This window comes from Staurois parvus, unplaced genomic scaffold (assembly GCF_062004578.1).
Source record: "Staurois parvus isolate SC_StPar_1 unplaced genomic scaffold, SC_StPar_1.0 ptg000174l, whole genome shotgun sequence".
NCBI lineage: Eukaryota > Metazoa > Chordata > Amphibia > Anura > Ranidae > Staurois > Staurois parvus.
Window position 1 is genome coordinate 3,134,529 of NW_028317970.1, and position 16,546 is coordinate 3,151,074.

At 44.5% G+C, this 16,546-nt stretch overlaps 1 protein-coding gene across 1 annotated transcript in view; it reads left to right on the forward strand.

Moving 5' to 3' along the window:
• Positions 1-2,043: 2,043 nt before the first annotated feature.
• Positions 2,044-16,546, forward strand: part of LOC149462527 (uncharacterized) — a 29,687-nt gene continuing 15,184 nt past the window's right edge. Inside the window, exons 1-5 of the mRNA XM_089676852.1 lie at positions 2,044-2,053; positions 6,597-6,694; positions 6,784-7,011; positions 7,092-7,295; positions 7,385-7,612. Coding sequence (XP_089532978.1) covers positions 2,044-2,053; positions 6,597-6,694; positions 6,784-7,011; positions 7,092-7,295; positions 7,385-7,612 — 768 coding nt within the window. The remainder of the gene's footprint in view (positions 2,054-6,596; positions 6,695-6,783; positions 7,012-7,091; positions 7,296-7,384; positions 7,613-16,546) is intronic.

Consider the following 16,546-nt stretch of genomic DNA (forward strand, 5'->3'; position numbering starts at 1 on the left):
GGGGTCCTCCTACTGACCACTGATATAAGGGGGTCTCTCTCCTACTGATCACTGATATAAAGGGGTCCTTCTACTGACCACTGATATAAGGGGGTCTCTCTCCTACTGACCCCTGATATAAGGGGGTCCTTCTCCTACTGACCACTAATATAAGCGGGTCCTTCTACTGACCCCTGATATAAGGGGGTCTCTCTCCTACTGACCCCTGATATAAGGGGGTCCTTTTCCTACTGACCACTAATATAAGCGGGTCCTTCTACTGACCCCTGATATAAGGGGGTCTCTCCTACTGATCACTGATATAAGGGGGTCCTTCTCCTACTGACCACTAATATAAGCGGGTCATTCTACTGACCCCTGATATAAGGGGGTCTCTCTCCTACTGACCACTGATATAAGGGGGTCCTTCTACTGATCACTGATATAAGGGGTCCTTCTCCTACTGACCACTGATATAAGGGGGTCTCTCTCCTACTGACCACTGATATAAGGGGGTCTCTCTCCTACTGATCACTGATATAAGGGGGTCCTTCTCCTACTGACTACTGATATAAGGGGGTCTCTCTCCTACTGACCACTGATATAAGGGGGTCTCAATCCTACTGACCACTGATATATGGGGGTCTCTCTCCTACTGACCACTGATATAAGGGGGTCTCTCTCCTACTGACCACTGATAGAAGTTGATACTTCCACTAACCTGTGTAACTAACCTGGCCAGTGAGGAGGGAGTTGCAGTAATCAAGGTGGGATATAACCAAGGTGTGGATAAGTTGTTTTGTGGTATCGTTATTCAGGGGCAAATTCCAGCAAGGTTGAGGCTGCAGTGATTGGATGTGGGGGCTGAAGGTAGGGTTGCCACCTCATCCCTTTAAAACCAAAGACATTAAGTACACAGGTTCTGAGGCTAATTTAATGCAGATAAGGCACCAAGTGAGTTTAATTACCACCTTAATCAGCCACAGAATCTGTGTAATTAATGTGTTTGGTTTTAAAAGGGATGAGGTGGCAACCCTAGCTGAAGGAGAGGTCAGCCTAGGATTATGCCTAGCACCCTGGCATATGGGGAGGGACCAATGGTTGAGCTGTTGATCTTAATGGTAAAGTCATGGGGACAAGGTGCTTTGGGGGGGTGGGGGGAAGCTCCCCCTACCTCAAAGCACCCCATGCTGAGGGCATGTGGCCTAGTATGGTTCAAGAGGGGGGCGCTCGCTTGTCCCCCCCTTTTCTGACCTGCTGGGCCGCATGCTCGGATAAGGGTCTGGAAAGGATTGTGGGGGAACCCCAAGCTATTTGTTTTTAAATTTTGTCAGTTATCAGTGGGAATCCCGCTGACAACTGAAACAATAATGCATGCTTTTCACTACTAAAATACCTCATGACTTGAAAAAATAAATCCTGCAGTATTTTAGTGGCCTTTTTTAGTGAATTTACTATTTTTCTGGGCATTTTGGAAGGTCTCCTGAGTTCTCTTTTAAAAACGCTTCTAAAACACAAAGGTGCATAAACGCAGCTAAAACACGGTATGCAAATGCGGCTAAACTGATGGTTTTTAAGCTTCATTTTCCAGCAGTCAGCTTCCATCATTCAGAAGAGTTTTCCAAATGCCCCGTGTACATGAGCCCTTATAGCAAGTAGGTTGAGAGAGTGAGCGAGGAACAGGTCATTGACAGAGGCAAGTTGGTTGGAGACGGCATTCCACAGGGCACATAGAAGGGGAGCCGTGTCCTGGAAGGATGGGAAATGAGATAAGAGATTGAGGGTTACAGCTGGTGCCAGAGAAGGGACACTGCTGGTACTGTGGGTGGGAGTGTGAAAGTGGAGGGCCAGGGTTTAGGGCAAAGTTAGTAGTAGGGTGAGGGGAGAGCAGGATTTATTCATGGGCAGATACCACAGTGATTTGGAGGCAGTGACATTATCTGGGCTCAGAAAGAGCAGGAGATGAGAAGTGCTGTAATATGGAGAGGGCAGAAGTGAGGGTGATATGTGCAGGTTGTGGGGAGGAGAGAGGACATCACAGCAAAAAGGACAGTTAGTAAGAGCATGTTGGAGGGTGAGGAGAAGAGATAGGAGAGAGAAGACCATCTACAGACAACTTAGGGTGCAGCACTAATGTCTGTACTTGCCTTAGCACAAAGACTGGCCATCTTGTACCCCTCACCAGCCTGTACCCCATCAACTTGGCTGAATACCTATTTAGTTCAGTAAATATCTGACCCCCCAAAAAGCCAAATTCTGTACAGACATGGGTTTAGTCCAAACCCAGAGCTCATTCCAAATACTCCGTTTATTGATCCCTTATTGGTGACAAATGGGAGAAGGTTCTCCTTATGTCAGTGGTAAGTAGAATGACCCACTTTTATCAGTGGTCAGTAGGAGAAGGACCCCCTTATATCAGTGATCAGTAGGAGAATGACTCCCTTATATCAGTGGTCAGTAGGAGAATGACTCCCTTATATCAGTGGTCAGTAGGAGAATGACTCCCTTATATCAGTGGTCAGTAGGAGAATGACTCCCTTATATCAGTGGTCAGTAGGAGTAGGACCCCCTTATGTCAGTGGTCAGTAGGAGAATGACTCCCTTATGTCAGTGGTCAGTAGGAGAATGACTCCCTTATGTCAGTGGTCAGTAGGAGAATGACTCCCTTATATCAGTGGTCAGTAGGAGAAGGACCCCCCTTATATCAGTGGTCAGTAGGAGAAGGACCTCCTTATATCAGTGGTCAGTAGAAGGACCCCCTTATATCAGTGGTCAGTAGAAGGACCCCCTTATATCAGTGGTCAGTAGAAGGACCCCCTTATATCAGTGGTCAGTAGAGGGACCCCCTTATATCAGTGGTCAGTAGGAGAGGGACCCCCTTATATCAGTGGTCAGTAGAAGGACCCCCTTATATCAATGGTCAGTAGAAGGACCCCCTTATATCAGTGGTCAGTAGAAGGACCCCCTTATATCAGTGGTCAGTAGGAGAGGGACCCCCTTATATCAGTGGTCAGTAGAAGGACCCCCTTATATCAGTGGTCAGTAGGAGAGGGACCCCCTTATATCAGTGGTCAGTAGGAAAAGGACCCCCTTATTTCAGTGGTCAGTAGAAGGACCCCCTTATATCAGTGATCAGTAGGAGAAAGACTCCTTTATATCAGCAGTCAGTAGGAGAAGGACCCCCTTATATCAGTGGTCAGTAGAAGGACGCCATTATATCAGTGGTCAGTAGGAGAAGGACCCCCTTATATCAGTGGTCAGTAGAAGGACCCCCTTATATCAGTGGTCAGTAGAAGGACCCCCTTATATTAGTGGTCAGTAGGAGAAGGACCCCCTTATATCATTGGTCAGTAGGAGAATGACCCCCTTATATCAGTGGTCAGTAGGACGCCATTATATCAGTGGTCAGTAGGAGAAGGACCCCCTTATATCAGTGGTCAGTAGAAGGACACCCTTATATCAGTGGTCAGTAGGAGGACCCCTTATATCAGTGGTCAGTAGAAGGACCCCCTTATATCAGTGGTCAGTAGGAGAAGGACCCCCTTATATCATTGGTCAGTAGGAGAATGACCCCCTTATATCAGTGGTCAGTAGGACGCCATTATATCAGTGGTCAGTAGGAGAAGGACCCCCTTATATCAGTGGTCAGTAGAAGGACACCCTTATATCAGTGGTCAGTAGGAGGACCCCTTATATCAGTGGTCAGTAGAAGGACCCCCTTATATCAGTGGTCAGTAGGACCCCCTTATATCAGTGGTCAGTAGGAAAAGGACCTCCTTATATCAGTGGTCAGTAGGAGAAATACTCCCTTATATCAGTTGTCAGTAGGAGAAGGACCCCCTTATATCAGTGGTCAGTAGAAGGACCCCCTTATATCAGTGGTCAGTAGAAGGACCCCCTTATATCAGTGGTCAGTAGAAGGACCCCCTTATATCAGTGGTCAGTAGAATGACCCCCTTATATCAGTGGTCAGTAGAAGGACCTCCTTATATCAGTGGTCAGTAGGAAAAGGACCCCTTATATCAGCGGTCAGTAGGAGAAGGACATTCTTAATACTTCATCAGTGTGAAGACTACCCCCTTACAGATCATTGATGTCAGATGTTACTGAGAGACAGAAATTGTTCTTTTCTCAAGGAACCCCTAGAAACCTTTGGAGGAACCCTGGCTGAGAAAAGCTGGACTAGGCAGTCATATATTTCTGTCCCCCTTGGTGGGAGTGGAGGTGACCCCTCTATAAGGATCTACAGTCCATACACACCCAGCACAAGGCCGGGGTCACACTACCAGACGCTTCTCAGGGCTGCAGTTCCTCTGAGCTCCACAAGGTGGGGATCTCACTTCTACCCAGACAGGAAGTCTCTATGGAAGACAGACAGGAAGTGATGTCAGGTACAGGCAGGAAGTGATACCTGGCACAGACAGGAAGTGATGTCAGGCACAGACAGGAAGTAGAGAGGAGACGTTGGTGGAAGTGGCAGCAGAAGAGGTAATATGTTATATTCTATTTACACCCAGTAACCTCTTCCTCCATCGTCACGTCCGTCCTCTTCCTCCATCGTCACGTCCGTCCTCTTCCTCCATAGTCACGTCCGTCCTCTTCCTCCATAGTCACGTCTGTCCTCTACCTCCATCGTCACGTCCGTCCTCTTCCTCCATAGTCAAGTCCGTCCTCTTCCTCCATAGTCACGTCCGTCCTCTTCCTCCATGGTCACGTCCGTCCTCTTCCTCCATGGTCATGTCCGTCCTCTTCCTCCATGGTCATGTCTGTCCTCTTCCTCCATAGTCACTGTGACGTCTTTTATCTCCAGCAGATGATGATACACACATACATAGTGTGGGAACCCAGATTAACCCCTTCAGGGGCAGACCATTCCCCCACTTCCGGGGCCGGAACATTCTCCTCATTGTGGAGAGGTGTCACCTTCTCACCTCATCAGTCTATACTAATGGATTATATGACACTTATTAGTGGCGGGGGATGGGGGGATATTTAGAGGGATTGGAATATCTGTGTCTTTGTTTAGAGTCAAATAGGATAAAGAGGGAAAAATGTCATCTGATTGCCTCTCGGGGGTCAGGAAGGAAGTTTTTCCCCTGCAGGAGCAGATCGGATCGTGCTTTGCTGGGTTTTTGCCTTCTGGTGGATCAGCTGTGGGTGTCGGATTATAACTTTTATTTATGGTTGAACTGGATGGACTTTTGTCTTTTTTCAGTCAGACTAACTATGGAACTATGTAGTGAATGTCCTAATGAATCAATTATTCCAGAATGATCCCAGTCTCAGATAAAATGTGATCAATAAAGTCTCCGGAGTACATGGAGATCACAGGAATATGATGTGTCCTGGCAAAGCCCAAAGACAAAGTTCATCTTTCATGTTTAGGAAAGGTGGGACACACCCAGGAGACAAAATTCTGTGTACAGAAACCTCACAGAGCGCCCCCCAAAGCTCCTCCTACCAATGTCCTTCCAACCAGAGTCCGAGAATCCTATGACATCACACTGACCTCACAGCTCCCCCTCCCAATGTCCCTCCATCCAGAGTCAGAGAGTCCTATGACATCACACTGACCTCACAGCTCCTCCTCCCAATGTCCCTCCATCCAGAGTCAGAGAATCCTATGACATCACACTGACCTCACAGCTCCTCCTCCCAATGTCCCTCCATCAAGAGTCAGAGAATCCTATGACATCACACTGACCCCACAGCTCCTCCTCTCACTGTCCTTCCATACAGAGTCAGAGAATCCTATGACATCACACTGACCTCACAGCTCCTCCTCCCAATGTCCCTCCATCCAGAGCCAGAGAATCCTATGACATCACACTGACCTCGCAGCTCCTCCTCCCAATGTCCCTCCGTCCAGTGTCAGAGAATCCTATGACATCACACCGACCTCACAGCTCCTCCTCCCAATGTCCCTCCATCCAGAGTCAGAGAATCCTATGACATCACACCGACCTCACAGTTCCTCCAACCATTGTCCTCCATCCAGAGTCAGAGAATCCTATGACATCACACTGACCTCACAGTTCCTCCAACCATTGTCCTCCATCCAGCTATTTGTTCTTTTTTTGCAGTGCTCTTAGGATGTGGGCGGATCATTTACATACTCACAACCAAAGCAGAACTGTTGCTCTTGAATGTAATATAATGATGTCAGAATTCCTTATACCTCAGCCTGAAGTGGGGCTTCACTAAAACAGACCTGACCAGAAAGGTGAGGAGGATTCTGGGAATATCATTTGATTTTACTATTCATGTTATTTGTAACATCTGACAGGAGAGGTGAGCGGTGCCGGGAATTCTGGGACATTCTCCAGTAACAGACAAGGGATGTGTCTGGATGGTGACTGTATCATTGTGTGTGTCAGGTTCCTATAAGGTGTCAGGGTGTCACTGTCTATTTCTCTATGGAGGAGTGGGAGTATTTAGAAGGACACAAGGATCTCTACAAGGACGTCATGATGGACAATCAGCCGCCCCTCACATCACCGGGTAAGAGGAGACTTTATTGTAAAGGAGAGAGCAGTACGGAGGATCCACCTAGATCCCCCATCATCTGATAAACACATAGAAACAATGGATTCAGTCAGTGTGTGTGTTTCCTACAGATGGATCCAGTCATGGGAACCCACCAGAGAGATGTCCCCGTCCTCTGTATTCCCGCGATTCCACACAGGAAGGTCACACCATCCCTCACCATCATCAGGTAGATGAGGAACAATCACTGATAGTATCATTAGGATCTGTACATTATCTGCATTGTTACCATTGATGGCATTTTTATTATATATTCAGAGTGGAAACCTGAGAGATCCTAAAGTTGAGGTTAAAGAAGAGATAAAAGAGGAGGAGGATGAGGATGGGGGGATGGAGGAGTCAGAGATTCTAAAGGAACACAAAGATCTGTACCAGGACACCATGGTGGAGTCATCCAGCTACAGGAACCCACCAGAGAGATGTCCCCGTCCTCTGTATTCCTGGGATTCCACACAGGAAGATCACAACTATGCAGAACATCATCAGGTAGATGTGTATAAATCATAACTGTTAGTGATTGTTCCTCAAGGGTGTTTGTTACATTGAATTTGTTTTTGAATGTTTAGAGTGGAATCCTCGGGGATGATAATATTGATGGTAAAGAAGAGTATAAAGAGGAGGATGAGGAGTATGGAGTGATGGAGGAGTTTTCAGAAGGACACAAGGATATGATGGAGCCACCTAATACCAGGAACCCACCAGAGAGATATCCCCGTCCTCTGTATTCCCGGGATTCCACACAGGAAGGTCACACCATTCCTCACCATCAGGTAGATGAGGAACAATCACTGATAGTATCATTAGGATCTGTACATTATCTGCATTGTTACCATTGATGTCATTTTTATTATATATTCAGAGTGGAAACCTGAGAGATCCTAAAGTTGAGGTTAAAGAAGAGATAAAAGAGGAGGAGGATGAGGATGGGGGGATGGAGGAGTCAGAGCTTCTAAAAGAACACAAAGATCTGTACCAGGACACCATGGTGGAGTCATCCAGCTACAGGAACCCACCAGAGAGATGTCGCCGTCCTCTGTATTCCCGGGATTCCACACAGGAAGGTCACACCATCCCTCACTATTACAAGGTTGGTGGGATGAAGCATCTAGAATATGGACTTGTAAAGATGATGTGTGGAGTTTTTTATGTGACCTTATATTTTACAGATGATATTTTCTCCCATTTTCTTGATTTAGAGTGGAGATCCAATCGATATAGAATTTGAGGTGAAAGCAGAAGAAGAAGAGGCGTATGTGAGGGATGATCAGCAGTCTATGGAGGAGGATGGAATAACGGGGACATTTATAGAGGAGGACACTCCTACAGAGATCAGCACAGGTGGGTCATGAACACTAAATCCATTCCTCCACCCATACTGCTCACTGATTGGTCCAGAGTAGGGCGGGGACTGGGTGATATCAGCCTGTAATCCCCTGGTCACTTTCCTGATCTGTGTTCCCCGTCCTGTATTCCTGGATTTCTCTCGGATAATCTTCCTTCTCTGTGCTGCAGACACAATTTATGTATCTAGACTGGATTTATGGAGGTTCTGGGGTTCAGCTGGCAGGAAAATGTTCATTTTCACTGTAAACATTACTAGACCTAGGCACCTGGACATGTTCTTTTGATCTTATTCCTCATGGAGGTGACATAGCAATTCTCCCAGTATTTGTCACTTGTCCGGGTGGAGGGATATGTCTGTAGTGTCTCAGACCCAAGTCACTGAGTGCAGTCTCAGGAGATGGGAGGCAGCGGTGTGGGACCTACATAGTTACATAGTTAGTCTGGCTGAAAAAAGACATTCCATCTAGTTGTACCATTAAAAATAAAAGTTATAATCCGACACCCACAGCTGATCCACCAGAAGGCAAAAACCCAGCAAAGCGCGATCCAATCTGCTCCTGCAGGAGAAAAAATTCCTTCTTGACCCCCCGAGAGGCAATCGGAAATTCCCTGGATCAACTTTCCATATAACTGGATATAACATTTATATTCTGTGTATCCAAGAAAGAATCCAGGACTTTCCTACAGCAATCCCCCCCTTATGTATTATACATGGAGATCATATCCCCCCCTTATGTATTATACATGGTGATCATATCCCCCCCTTATGTATTATACATGGAGATCATATCCCCCCTTATGTATTATACATGGAGATCATATCCCCCCTTATGTATTAAACACGGAGATCATATCCCCCCCTTATGTATTATACATGGAGATCATATCCCCCCTTATGTATTATACATGGAGATCATACCCCCCCTTATGTATTATACATGGAGATCATATCCACCCTTATGTATTATACATGGAGATCATATCCCCCCCTTATGTATTATACATGGAGATCATATCCCCCCTTATGTATTATACATGGAGATCATACCCCCCCTTATGTATTATACATGGAGATCATATCCACCCTTATGTATTATACATGGAGATCATATCCCCCCCTTATGTATTATACATGGAGATCATATCCCCCCTTATGTATTATACATGGTGATCATATCCCCCCTTATGTATTATACATGGTGATCATATCCCCCCTTATGTATTATACATGGAGATCATATCCCCCTTATGTATTATACATGGAGATCATATCCCCCCCTTATGTATTATACATGGAGATCATATCCCCCCTTATGTATTATACATGGAGATCATATCCCCCCTTATGTATTATACATGGAGATCATATCCCCCCCTTATGTATTATACATGGAGATCATATCCCCCCTTATGTATTATACATGGAGATCATATCCCCCCCTTATGTATTATACATGGAGATCATATCCCCCTTATGTATTATACATGGAGATCATATCCCCCCCTTATGTATTATACATGGAGATCATATCCCCCTTATGTATTATACATGGAGATCATATCCCCCTTATGTATTATACATGGTGATCATATCCCCCCTTATGTATTATACATGGTGATCATATCCCCCTTATGTATTATACATGGAGATCATATCCCCCCTTATTTATTATACATGGAGATCATATCCCCCCCTTATGTATTATACACGGAGATCATATCCCCCCCTTATGTATTATACACGGAGATCATATCCCCCCTTATGTATTATACATGGAGATCATACTCCCCCTTATGTATTATACATGGAGATCATATCCCCCCTTATGTATTATACATGGAGATCATACCCCCCCTTATGTATTATACATGGAGATCATATCCCCCCTTATGTATTATACATGGAGATCATATCCCCCCTTATGTATTATACATGGTGATCATATCCCCCCCTTATGTATTATACATGGTGATCATATCCCCCTTATGTATTATACATGGAGATCATATCCCCCTTATGTATTATACATGGAGATCATATCCCCCTTATGTATTATACATGGAGATCATATCCCCCCCTTATGTATTATACATGGAGATCATATCCCCCCTGATGTATTATACATGGAGATCATATCCCCCCTTATGTATTATACATGGAGATCATATCCCCCCTTATGTATTATACATGGAGATCATATCCCCCCTTATGTATTATACATGGAGATCATATCCCCCCTTATGTATTATACATGGAGATCATATCCCCCCTTATGTATTATACATGGAGATCATATCCCCCTTATGTATTATACATGGAGATCATATCCCCCCCCTTATGTATTATACATGGAGATCATATCCCCCTTATGTATTATACATGGAGATCATATCCCCCTTATGTATTATACATGGAGATCATATCCCCCTTATGTATTATACATGGAGATCATATCCCCCTTATGTATTATACATGGAGATCATATCCCCCCTTATGTATTATACATGGAGATCATATCCCCCCTTATGTATTATACATGGAGATCATATCCCCCTTATGTATTATACATGGATATCATATCCCCCCTTATGTATTATACATGGAGATCATATCCCCCTTATGTATTATACATGGAGATCATATCCCCCCCTTATGTATTATACATGGAGATCATATCCCCCTTTATGTATTATACATGGAGATCATATCCCCCTTATGTATTATACATGGAGATCATATCTCCCTTATGTATTATACATGGAGATCATATCCCCCCTTATGTATTATACATGGAGATCATACCCCCCCTTATGTATTATACATGGAGATCATATCCCCCCTTATGTATTATACATGGAGATCATATCCCCCCTTATGTATTATACATGGTGATCATATCCCCCCCTTATGTATTATACATGGAGATCATATCCCCCCTTATGTATTATACATGGAGATCATATCCCCCCTTATGTATTATACATGGAGATCATATCCCCCTTATGTATTATACATGGAGATCATATCCCCCTTATGTATTATACATGGAGATCATATCCCCCCCTTATGTATTATACATGGAGATCATATCCCCCCTGATGTATTATACATGGAGATCATATCCCCCCTTATGTATTATACATGGAGATCATATCCCCCCTTATGTATTATACATGGAGATCATATCCCCCCTTATGTATTATACATGGAGATCATATCCCCCCTTATGTATTATACATGGAGATCATATCCCCCTTATGTATTATACATGGAGATCATATCCCCCCCCTTATGTATTATACATGGAGATCATATCTCCCTTATGTATTATACATGGAGATCATATCCCCCCTTATGTATTATACATGGAGATCATATCCCCCCTTATGTATTATACATGGAGATCATATCCCCCCCTTATGTATTATACATGGAGATCATATCCCCCTTATGTATTATACATGGAGATCATATCCCCCTTATGTATTATACATGGAGATCATATCCCCCCTTATTTATTATACATGGAGATCATATCCCCCCTTATGTATTAAACACGGAGATCATATCCCCCCCTTATGTATTATACACGGAGATCATATCCCCCCCTTATGTATTATACACGGAGATCATATCCCCCCTTATGTATTATACATGGAGATCATACTCCCCCTTATGTATTATACATGGAGATCATATCCCCCCTTATGTATTATACATGGAGATCATACCCCCCCTTATGTATTATACATGGAGATCATATCCCCCCTTATGTATTATACATGGAGATCATATTCCCCTTATGTATTATACATGGAGATCATATCCCCCTTATGTATTATACATGGAGATCATATCCCCCCCTTATGTATTATACATGGAGATCATATCCCCCCTGATGTATTATACATGGAGATCATATCCCCCCTTATGTATTATACATGGAGATCATATCCCCCCTTATGTATTATACATGGAGATCATATCCCCCCCTTATGTATTATACATGGAGATCATATCCCCCCTTATGTATTATACATGGAGATCATATCCCCCCCCTTATGTATTATACATGGAGATCATATCCCCCTTATGTATTATACATGGAGATCATATCCCCTCTTATGTATTATACATGGAGATCATATCCCCCTTATGTATTATACATGGAGATCATATCCCCCCTTATGTATTATACATGGAGATCATATCCCCCTTATGTATTATACATGGAGATCATATCCCCCCTTATGTATTATACATGGAGATCATATCCCCCTTATGTATTATACATGGAGATCATATCCCCCCCTTATGTATTATACATGGAGATCATATCCCCCTTTATGTATTATACATGGAGATCATATCTCCCTTATGTATTATACATGGAGATCATATCCCCCCTTATGTATTATACATGGAGATCATATCCCCTCTTATGTATTATACATGGAGATCATATCCCCCTTATGTATTATACATGGAGATCATATCCCCCCTTATGTATTATACATGGAGATCATATCCCCCTTATGTATTATACATGGAGATCATATCCCCCCTTATGTATTATACATGGAGATCATATCCCCCCTTATGTATTATACATGGAGATCATATCCCCCCCTTATGTATTATACATGGAGATCATATCCCCCCTTATGTATTATACATGGAGATCATATCCCCTCTTATGTATTATACATGGAGATCATATCCCCCTTATGTATTATACATGGAGATCATATCCCCCCCTTATGTATTATACATGGAGATCATATCCCCCCTTATGTATTATACATGGAGATCATATCCCCCCCTATGTATTATACATGGACATCATATCCCCACTTATGTATTATACATGGAGATCATATCCCCCCCTTATGTATTATACATGGACATCATATCCCCACTTATGTATTATACATGGTGATCATATCCCCCCCTTATGTATTATACATGGAGATCATATCCCCCCTTATGTATTATACATGGAGATCATATCCCCCTTATGTATTATACATGGTGATCATATCCCCCTTATGTATTATACATGGAGATCATATCCTCCTTAATATCCTCTTCTCAGTAGAGAATACATTCAGTTCCTCTAATCTCTCCTCATAGCTGATCTCCTCCATGCCTCGTATCAGTTTGGTTTCCCTTCTCTGTACTTCCTCCAGTTCCCCAATGTTCTTTTTGTGAATTGGAGCCCAAAACTGAACTGCATATTCCAGATGAGGTCTTACTAATGATTTGTACCCGGGGGGGAGGGGGGATATCTCTCTCTCTCTGGAGTCTATACCTCTCCTAATACAAGAGAGGATTTTGCTCACTTTAGAACCTGCAGCTTTGCATTGCTGCCATTATTAAGCTTGTGATCTACTAGAACCCCCAGATCCTTTTCCACCATTGACCCCCCTGAACTTTCTCCACCATTGTCTCCTAGATCCTTCACCACCATTGCCCCCCACAGACCCTTCTCCACCATTGACCCCTTAAGATCCTTCTCCACCATTGTCCCCCCCCTAGTATGTATGATGCATGTGTATTCTTAGCCCCCCCAAGTGCAGAGCCTTACATTTATCACCATTAGCCCTCATTGGCCCCATAGCCCCCCAATTACACAGAGCATTGAGGTCGGCTTATAAGTTGGAGACATCCTGTAAGGACGTTATTCCCCGGCACAGCTTGGTGTCATCTGCAAAGACTGGAATGGGGTTTATAATCTCACACCCCATATTGTTTATATATATATTAATAAGTAAGGGGCCCAACACTGATCCCTGGGGAACCCCACTAATAACACTGAACCTTGGGGTACACCACTAATCACACTGAACCTTGGGGTACCCCACTAATAACACTGATCTCTGGGGTACCCCACTAATAACACTGAACCTTGGGGTACACCACTAATCACACTGAACCTTGGGGTACCCCACTAATAACACTGAACCTTGGGGTACATCACTGACACCCCCAGACCATTCAGAGTATGAATCATTAACCACTACTCTCTGAATATGATCTTTTAGCCAGTTTTACTTTTGGATTTTTCCAGCCTGTAGACTTTACCTTACACATTACCCGTGTGTGAGGAACTGTGTCCAAGTATACCACGTCCACCGCCACCCCTCTGTCCAAGTATACCACGTCCACCGCCACCCCTCTGTCCAAGTATACCACGTCCACCGCCACCCCTCTGTCCAAGTATACCACGTCCACCGCCACCCCTCTGTCCAAGTATACCACATCCACCGCCACCCCTCTGTCCAAGTATACCACATCCACCCCTCTGTCCAAGTATACCACATCCACCACCACCCCTCTGTCCGAGTATACCACGTCCACCGGCACCCCTCTGTCCGAGTATACCACATTCACCGCCACCACTCTGTCCAAGTATACCACATCCACCGCCACCCCTCTGTCGAAGTATGCCACGTCCACCGTCACCCCTCTGTCGAAGTATACCACGTCCACTGCCACCCCTCTGTCGAAGTATACCACGTCCACTGCCACCCCACTGTCCAAGTATACCACGTCTACCATCACCCCTCTGTCCAAGTATACCATGTCCACAGCCACCCCTCTGTCCAAGTATGCCACGTCCACAATCACCCCTCTGTCCAAGTATACCACGTGCACCGCCACCTCTCTGTCCAAGTATACCATGTCCACTGCCACCCCTTTGTCCAAGTATATCACCGCCACCTCTCTGTCCAAGTATACCACGTCCACAGCCTCCCCTCTGTCCAAGTATACCACGTCCACAGCCTCCCCTCTGTCAAAGTATACCACATCCACCGCCACCCCTCTGTCCAAGGATTTGCTCACCTCCAATCTAACCAGTTTTATGATGGTTTAATCCCAGATCACCTCTAGATGTTGTCTACAGTAAACATTTAAGCTTGTAATCCACTGATTACAGAATACTAATACTGTGAGTCCTGACCCTTATACTATATAACTTGTACATTACATACTCCTGACCCCTGCACTATATACTCCATGTTGTACATTACATACTCCTGACCCCTGCACTATATACTCCGTGTTGTACATTACATACTCCTGACCCCTGCACTATATACTCTATGTTGTACATTACATACTCCTGACCCCTGCACTATATACTCCGTGTTGTACATTACATACTCCTGACCCCTGCACTATATACTCTATGTTGTACATTACATACTCCTGACCCTTGCACTATATACTCCATGTTGTACATTACATACTCCTGACCCCTGCACTATATACTCTATGTTGTACATTACATACTCCTGACCCCTGCACTATATACTCTGTGTTGTACATTACATACTCCTGACCCCTGCACTATATAATCTGTTGTGCATTACATCCTCCTGACCCCTGCACTATATACTCTGTTGTACATTTCATACTCCTGACCCCTGCACTATATACTCTATGTTGTACATTACATAGTCGTGACTTCTGCTCTCTCCCCTCCCCCCACTGCTATATATACACATAATATGGATTCTCTTTTGTTACACCCATTTCCTCCCAGCTGGACATTTTATATCGGATGATGTGATTGGAGCACAGACTTTTACATGGTGATAATAATGTGATAACATCCTCCAACTTTGGACCCTTAAACAGAAAGTGATAATGAGGGAGGAGTCAATACCCCAATGATGGTGGTCATCAGGATCAGTCTAGTCTTCATCTTGGTTGTTCTCCCTCCATCCTCACTCTCTGACCTCTGGTGGGGCTCAGCCCCGCTGTTCTTCATGACTAAATCATGGACTAAATAAGGAAGTGCAGTACTTCTTGTGTTGGGAAGATGGCGATGAGTGATAGAGGGGGTGGGGACCCTCGTCCTATAATCCCCTCATCACTGTCCCTCCTATAAAAGACAGTTCTGGTTGTTTCCTCACTCTCTGACTAAGGTCCATGAATAAAGAAATGACCTGGTAGGAGATCAGAGGAGCCATTTCCTAGTTCCCTTGAGGGTGGAATTGTAAGCTCCTCAGAGACCAAGCTGCCTGATGTGGGCGGAGTCCTGGTTTGGGGGAACCAATCAGCTCCTGTCTAGTAATCCTCTTTGTCTTTGTATTTTAGTCCATGGCCGGGAGATGAGGAAAACCTCCGAGGATTGTCTCACTTTGTCTCCAGACTGGAAAGTAGAAGATGAGGACATCACACAGTATAGTCCAGGAGAAAACCCGGCTCCCTCCAATGTCCATCTGGCACCACCCAGTGTAGATGGACCATCGGATTCCTCGTATCCTGAGGAACCTCAGACTGTGCGGGACCGGGCCGGCCTTCCAACAGGGAAGAGCTTCTCCTGTGCCGAGTGCGGGAAATGTTTCAGTTATAAATTCAATCTTAATGTGCATAAAAGATCTCACACAGGGGAGAAGCCATATTCCTGTCCTGAGTGCGGGAAATGTTTTTCAGTGAAGTCCAGTCTTTACACACATCAGAGATCTCATACAGGGGAGAAGCCGTATTCCTGTCCTGAGTGCAGGAAATGTTTTTCAAGGAAGTCTAATCTTTACACACATCAGAGATCTCACACGGGGGAGAAGCCGTATTCCTGTCCTGAGTGCGGCAAATGTTTTTCACAAAAATCCAGTCTTTACACACATCAGACATCTCACACGGGGGAGAAGACATATTCATGTCCTG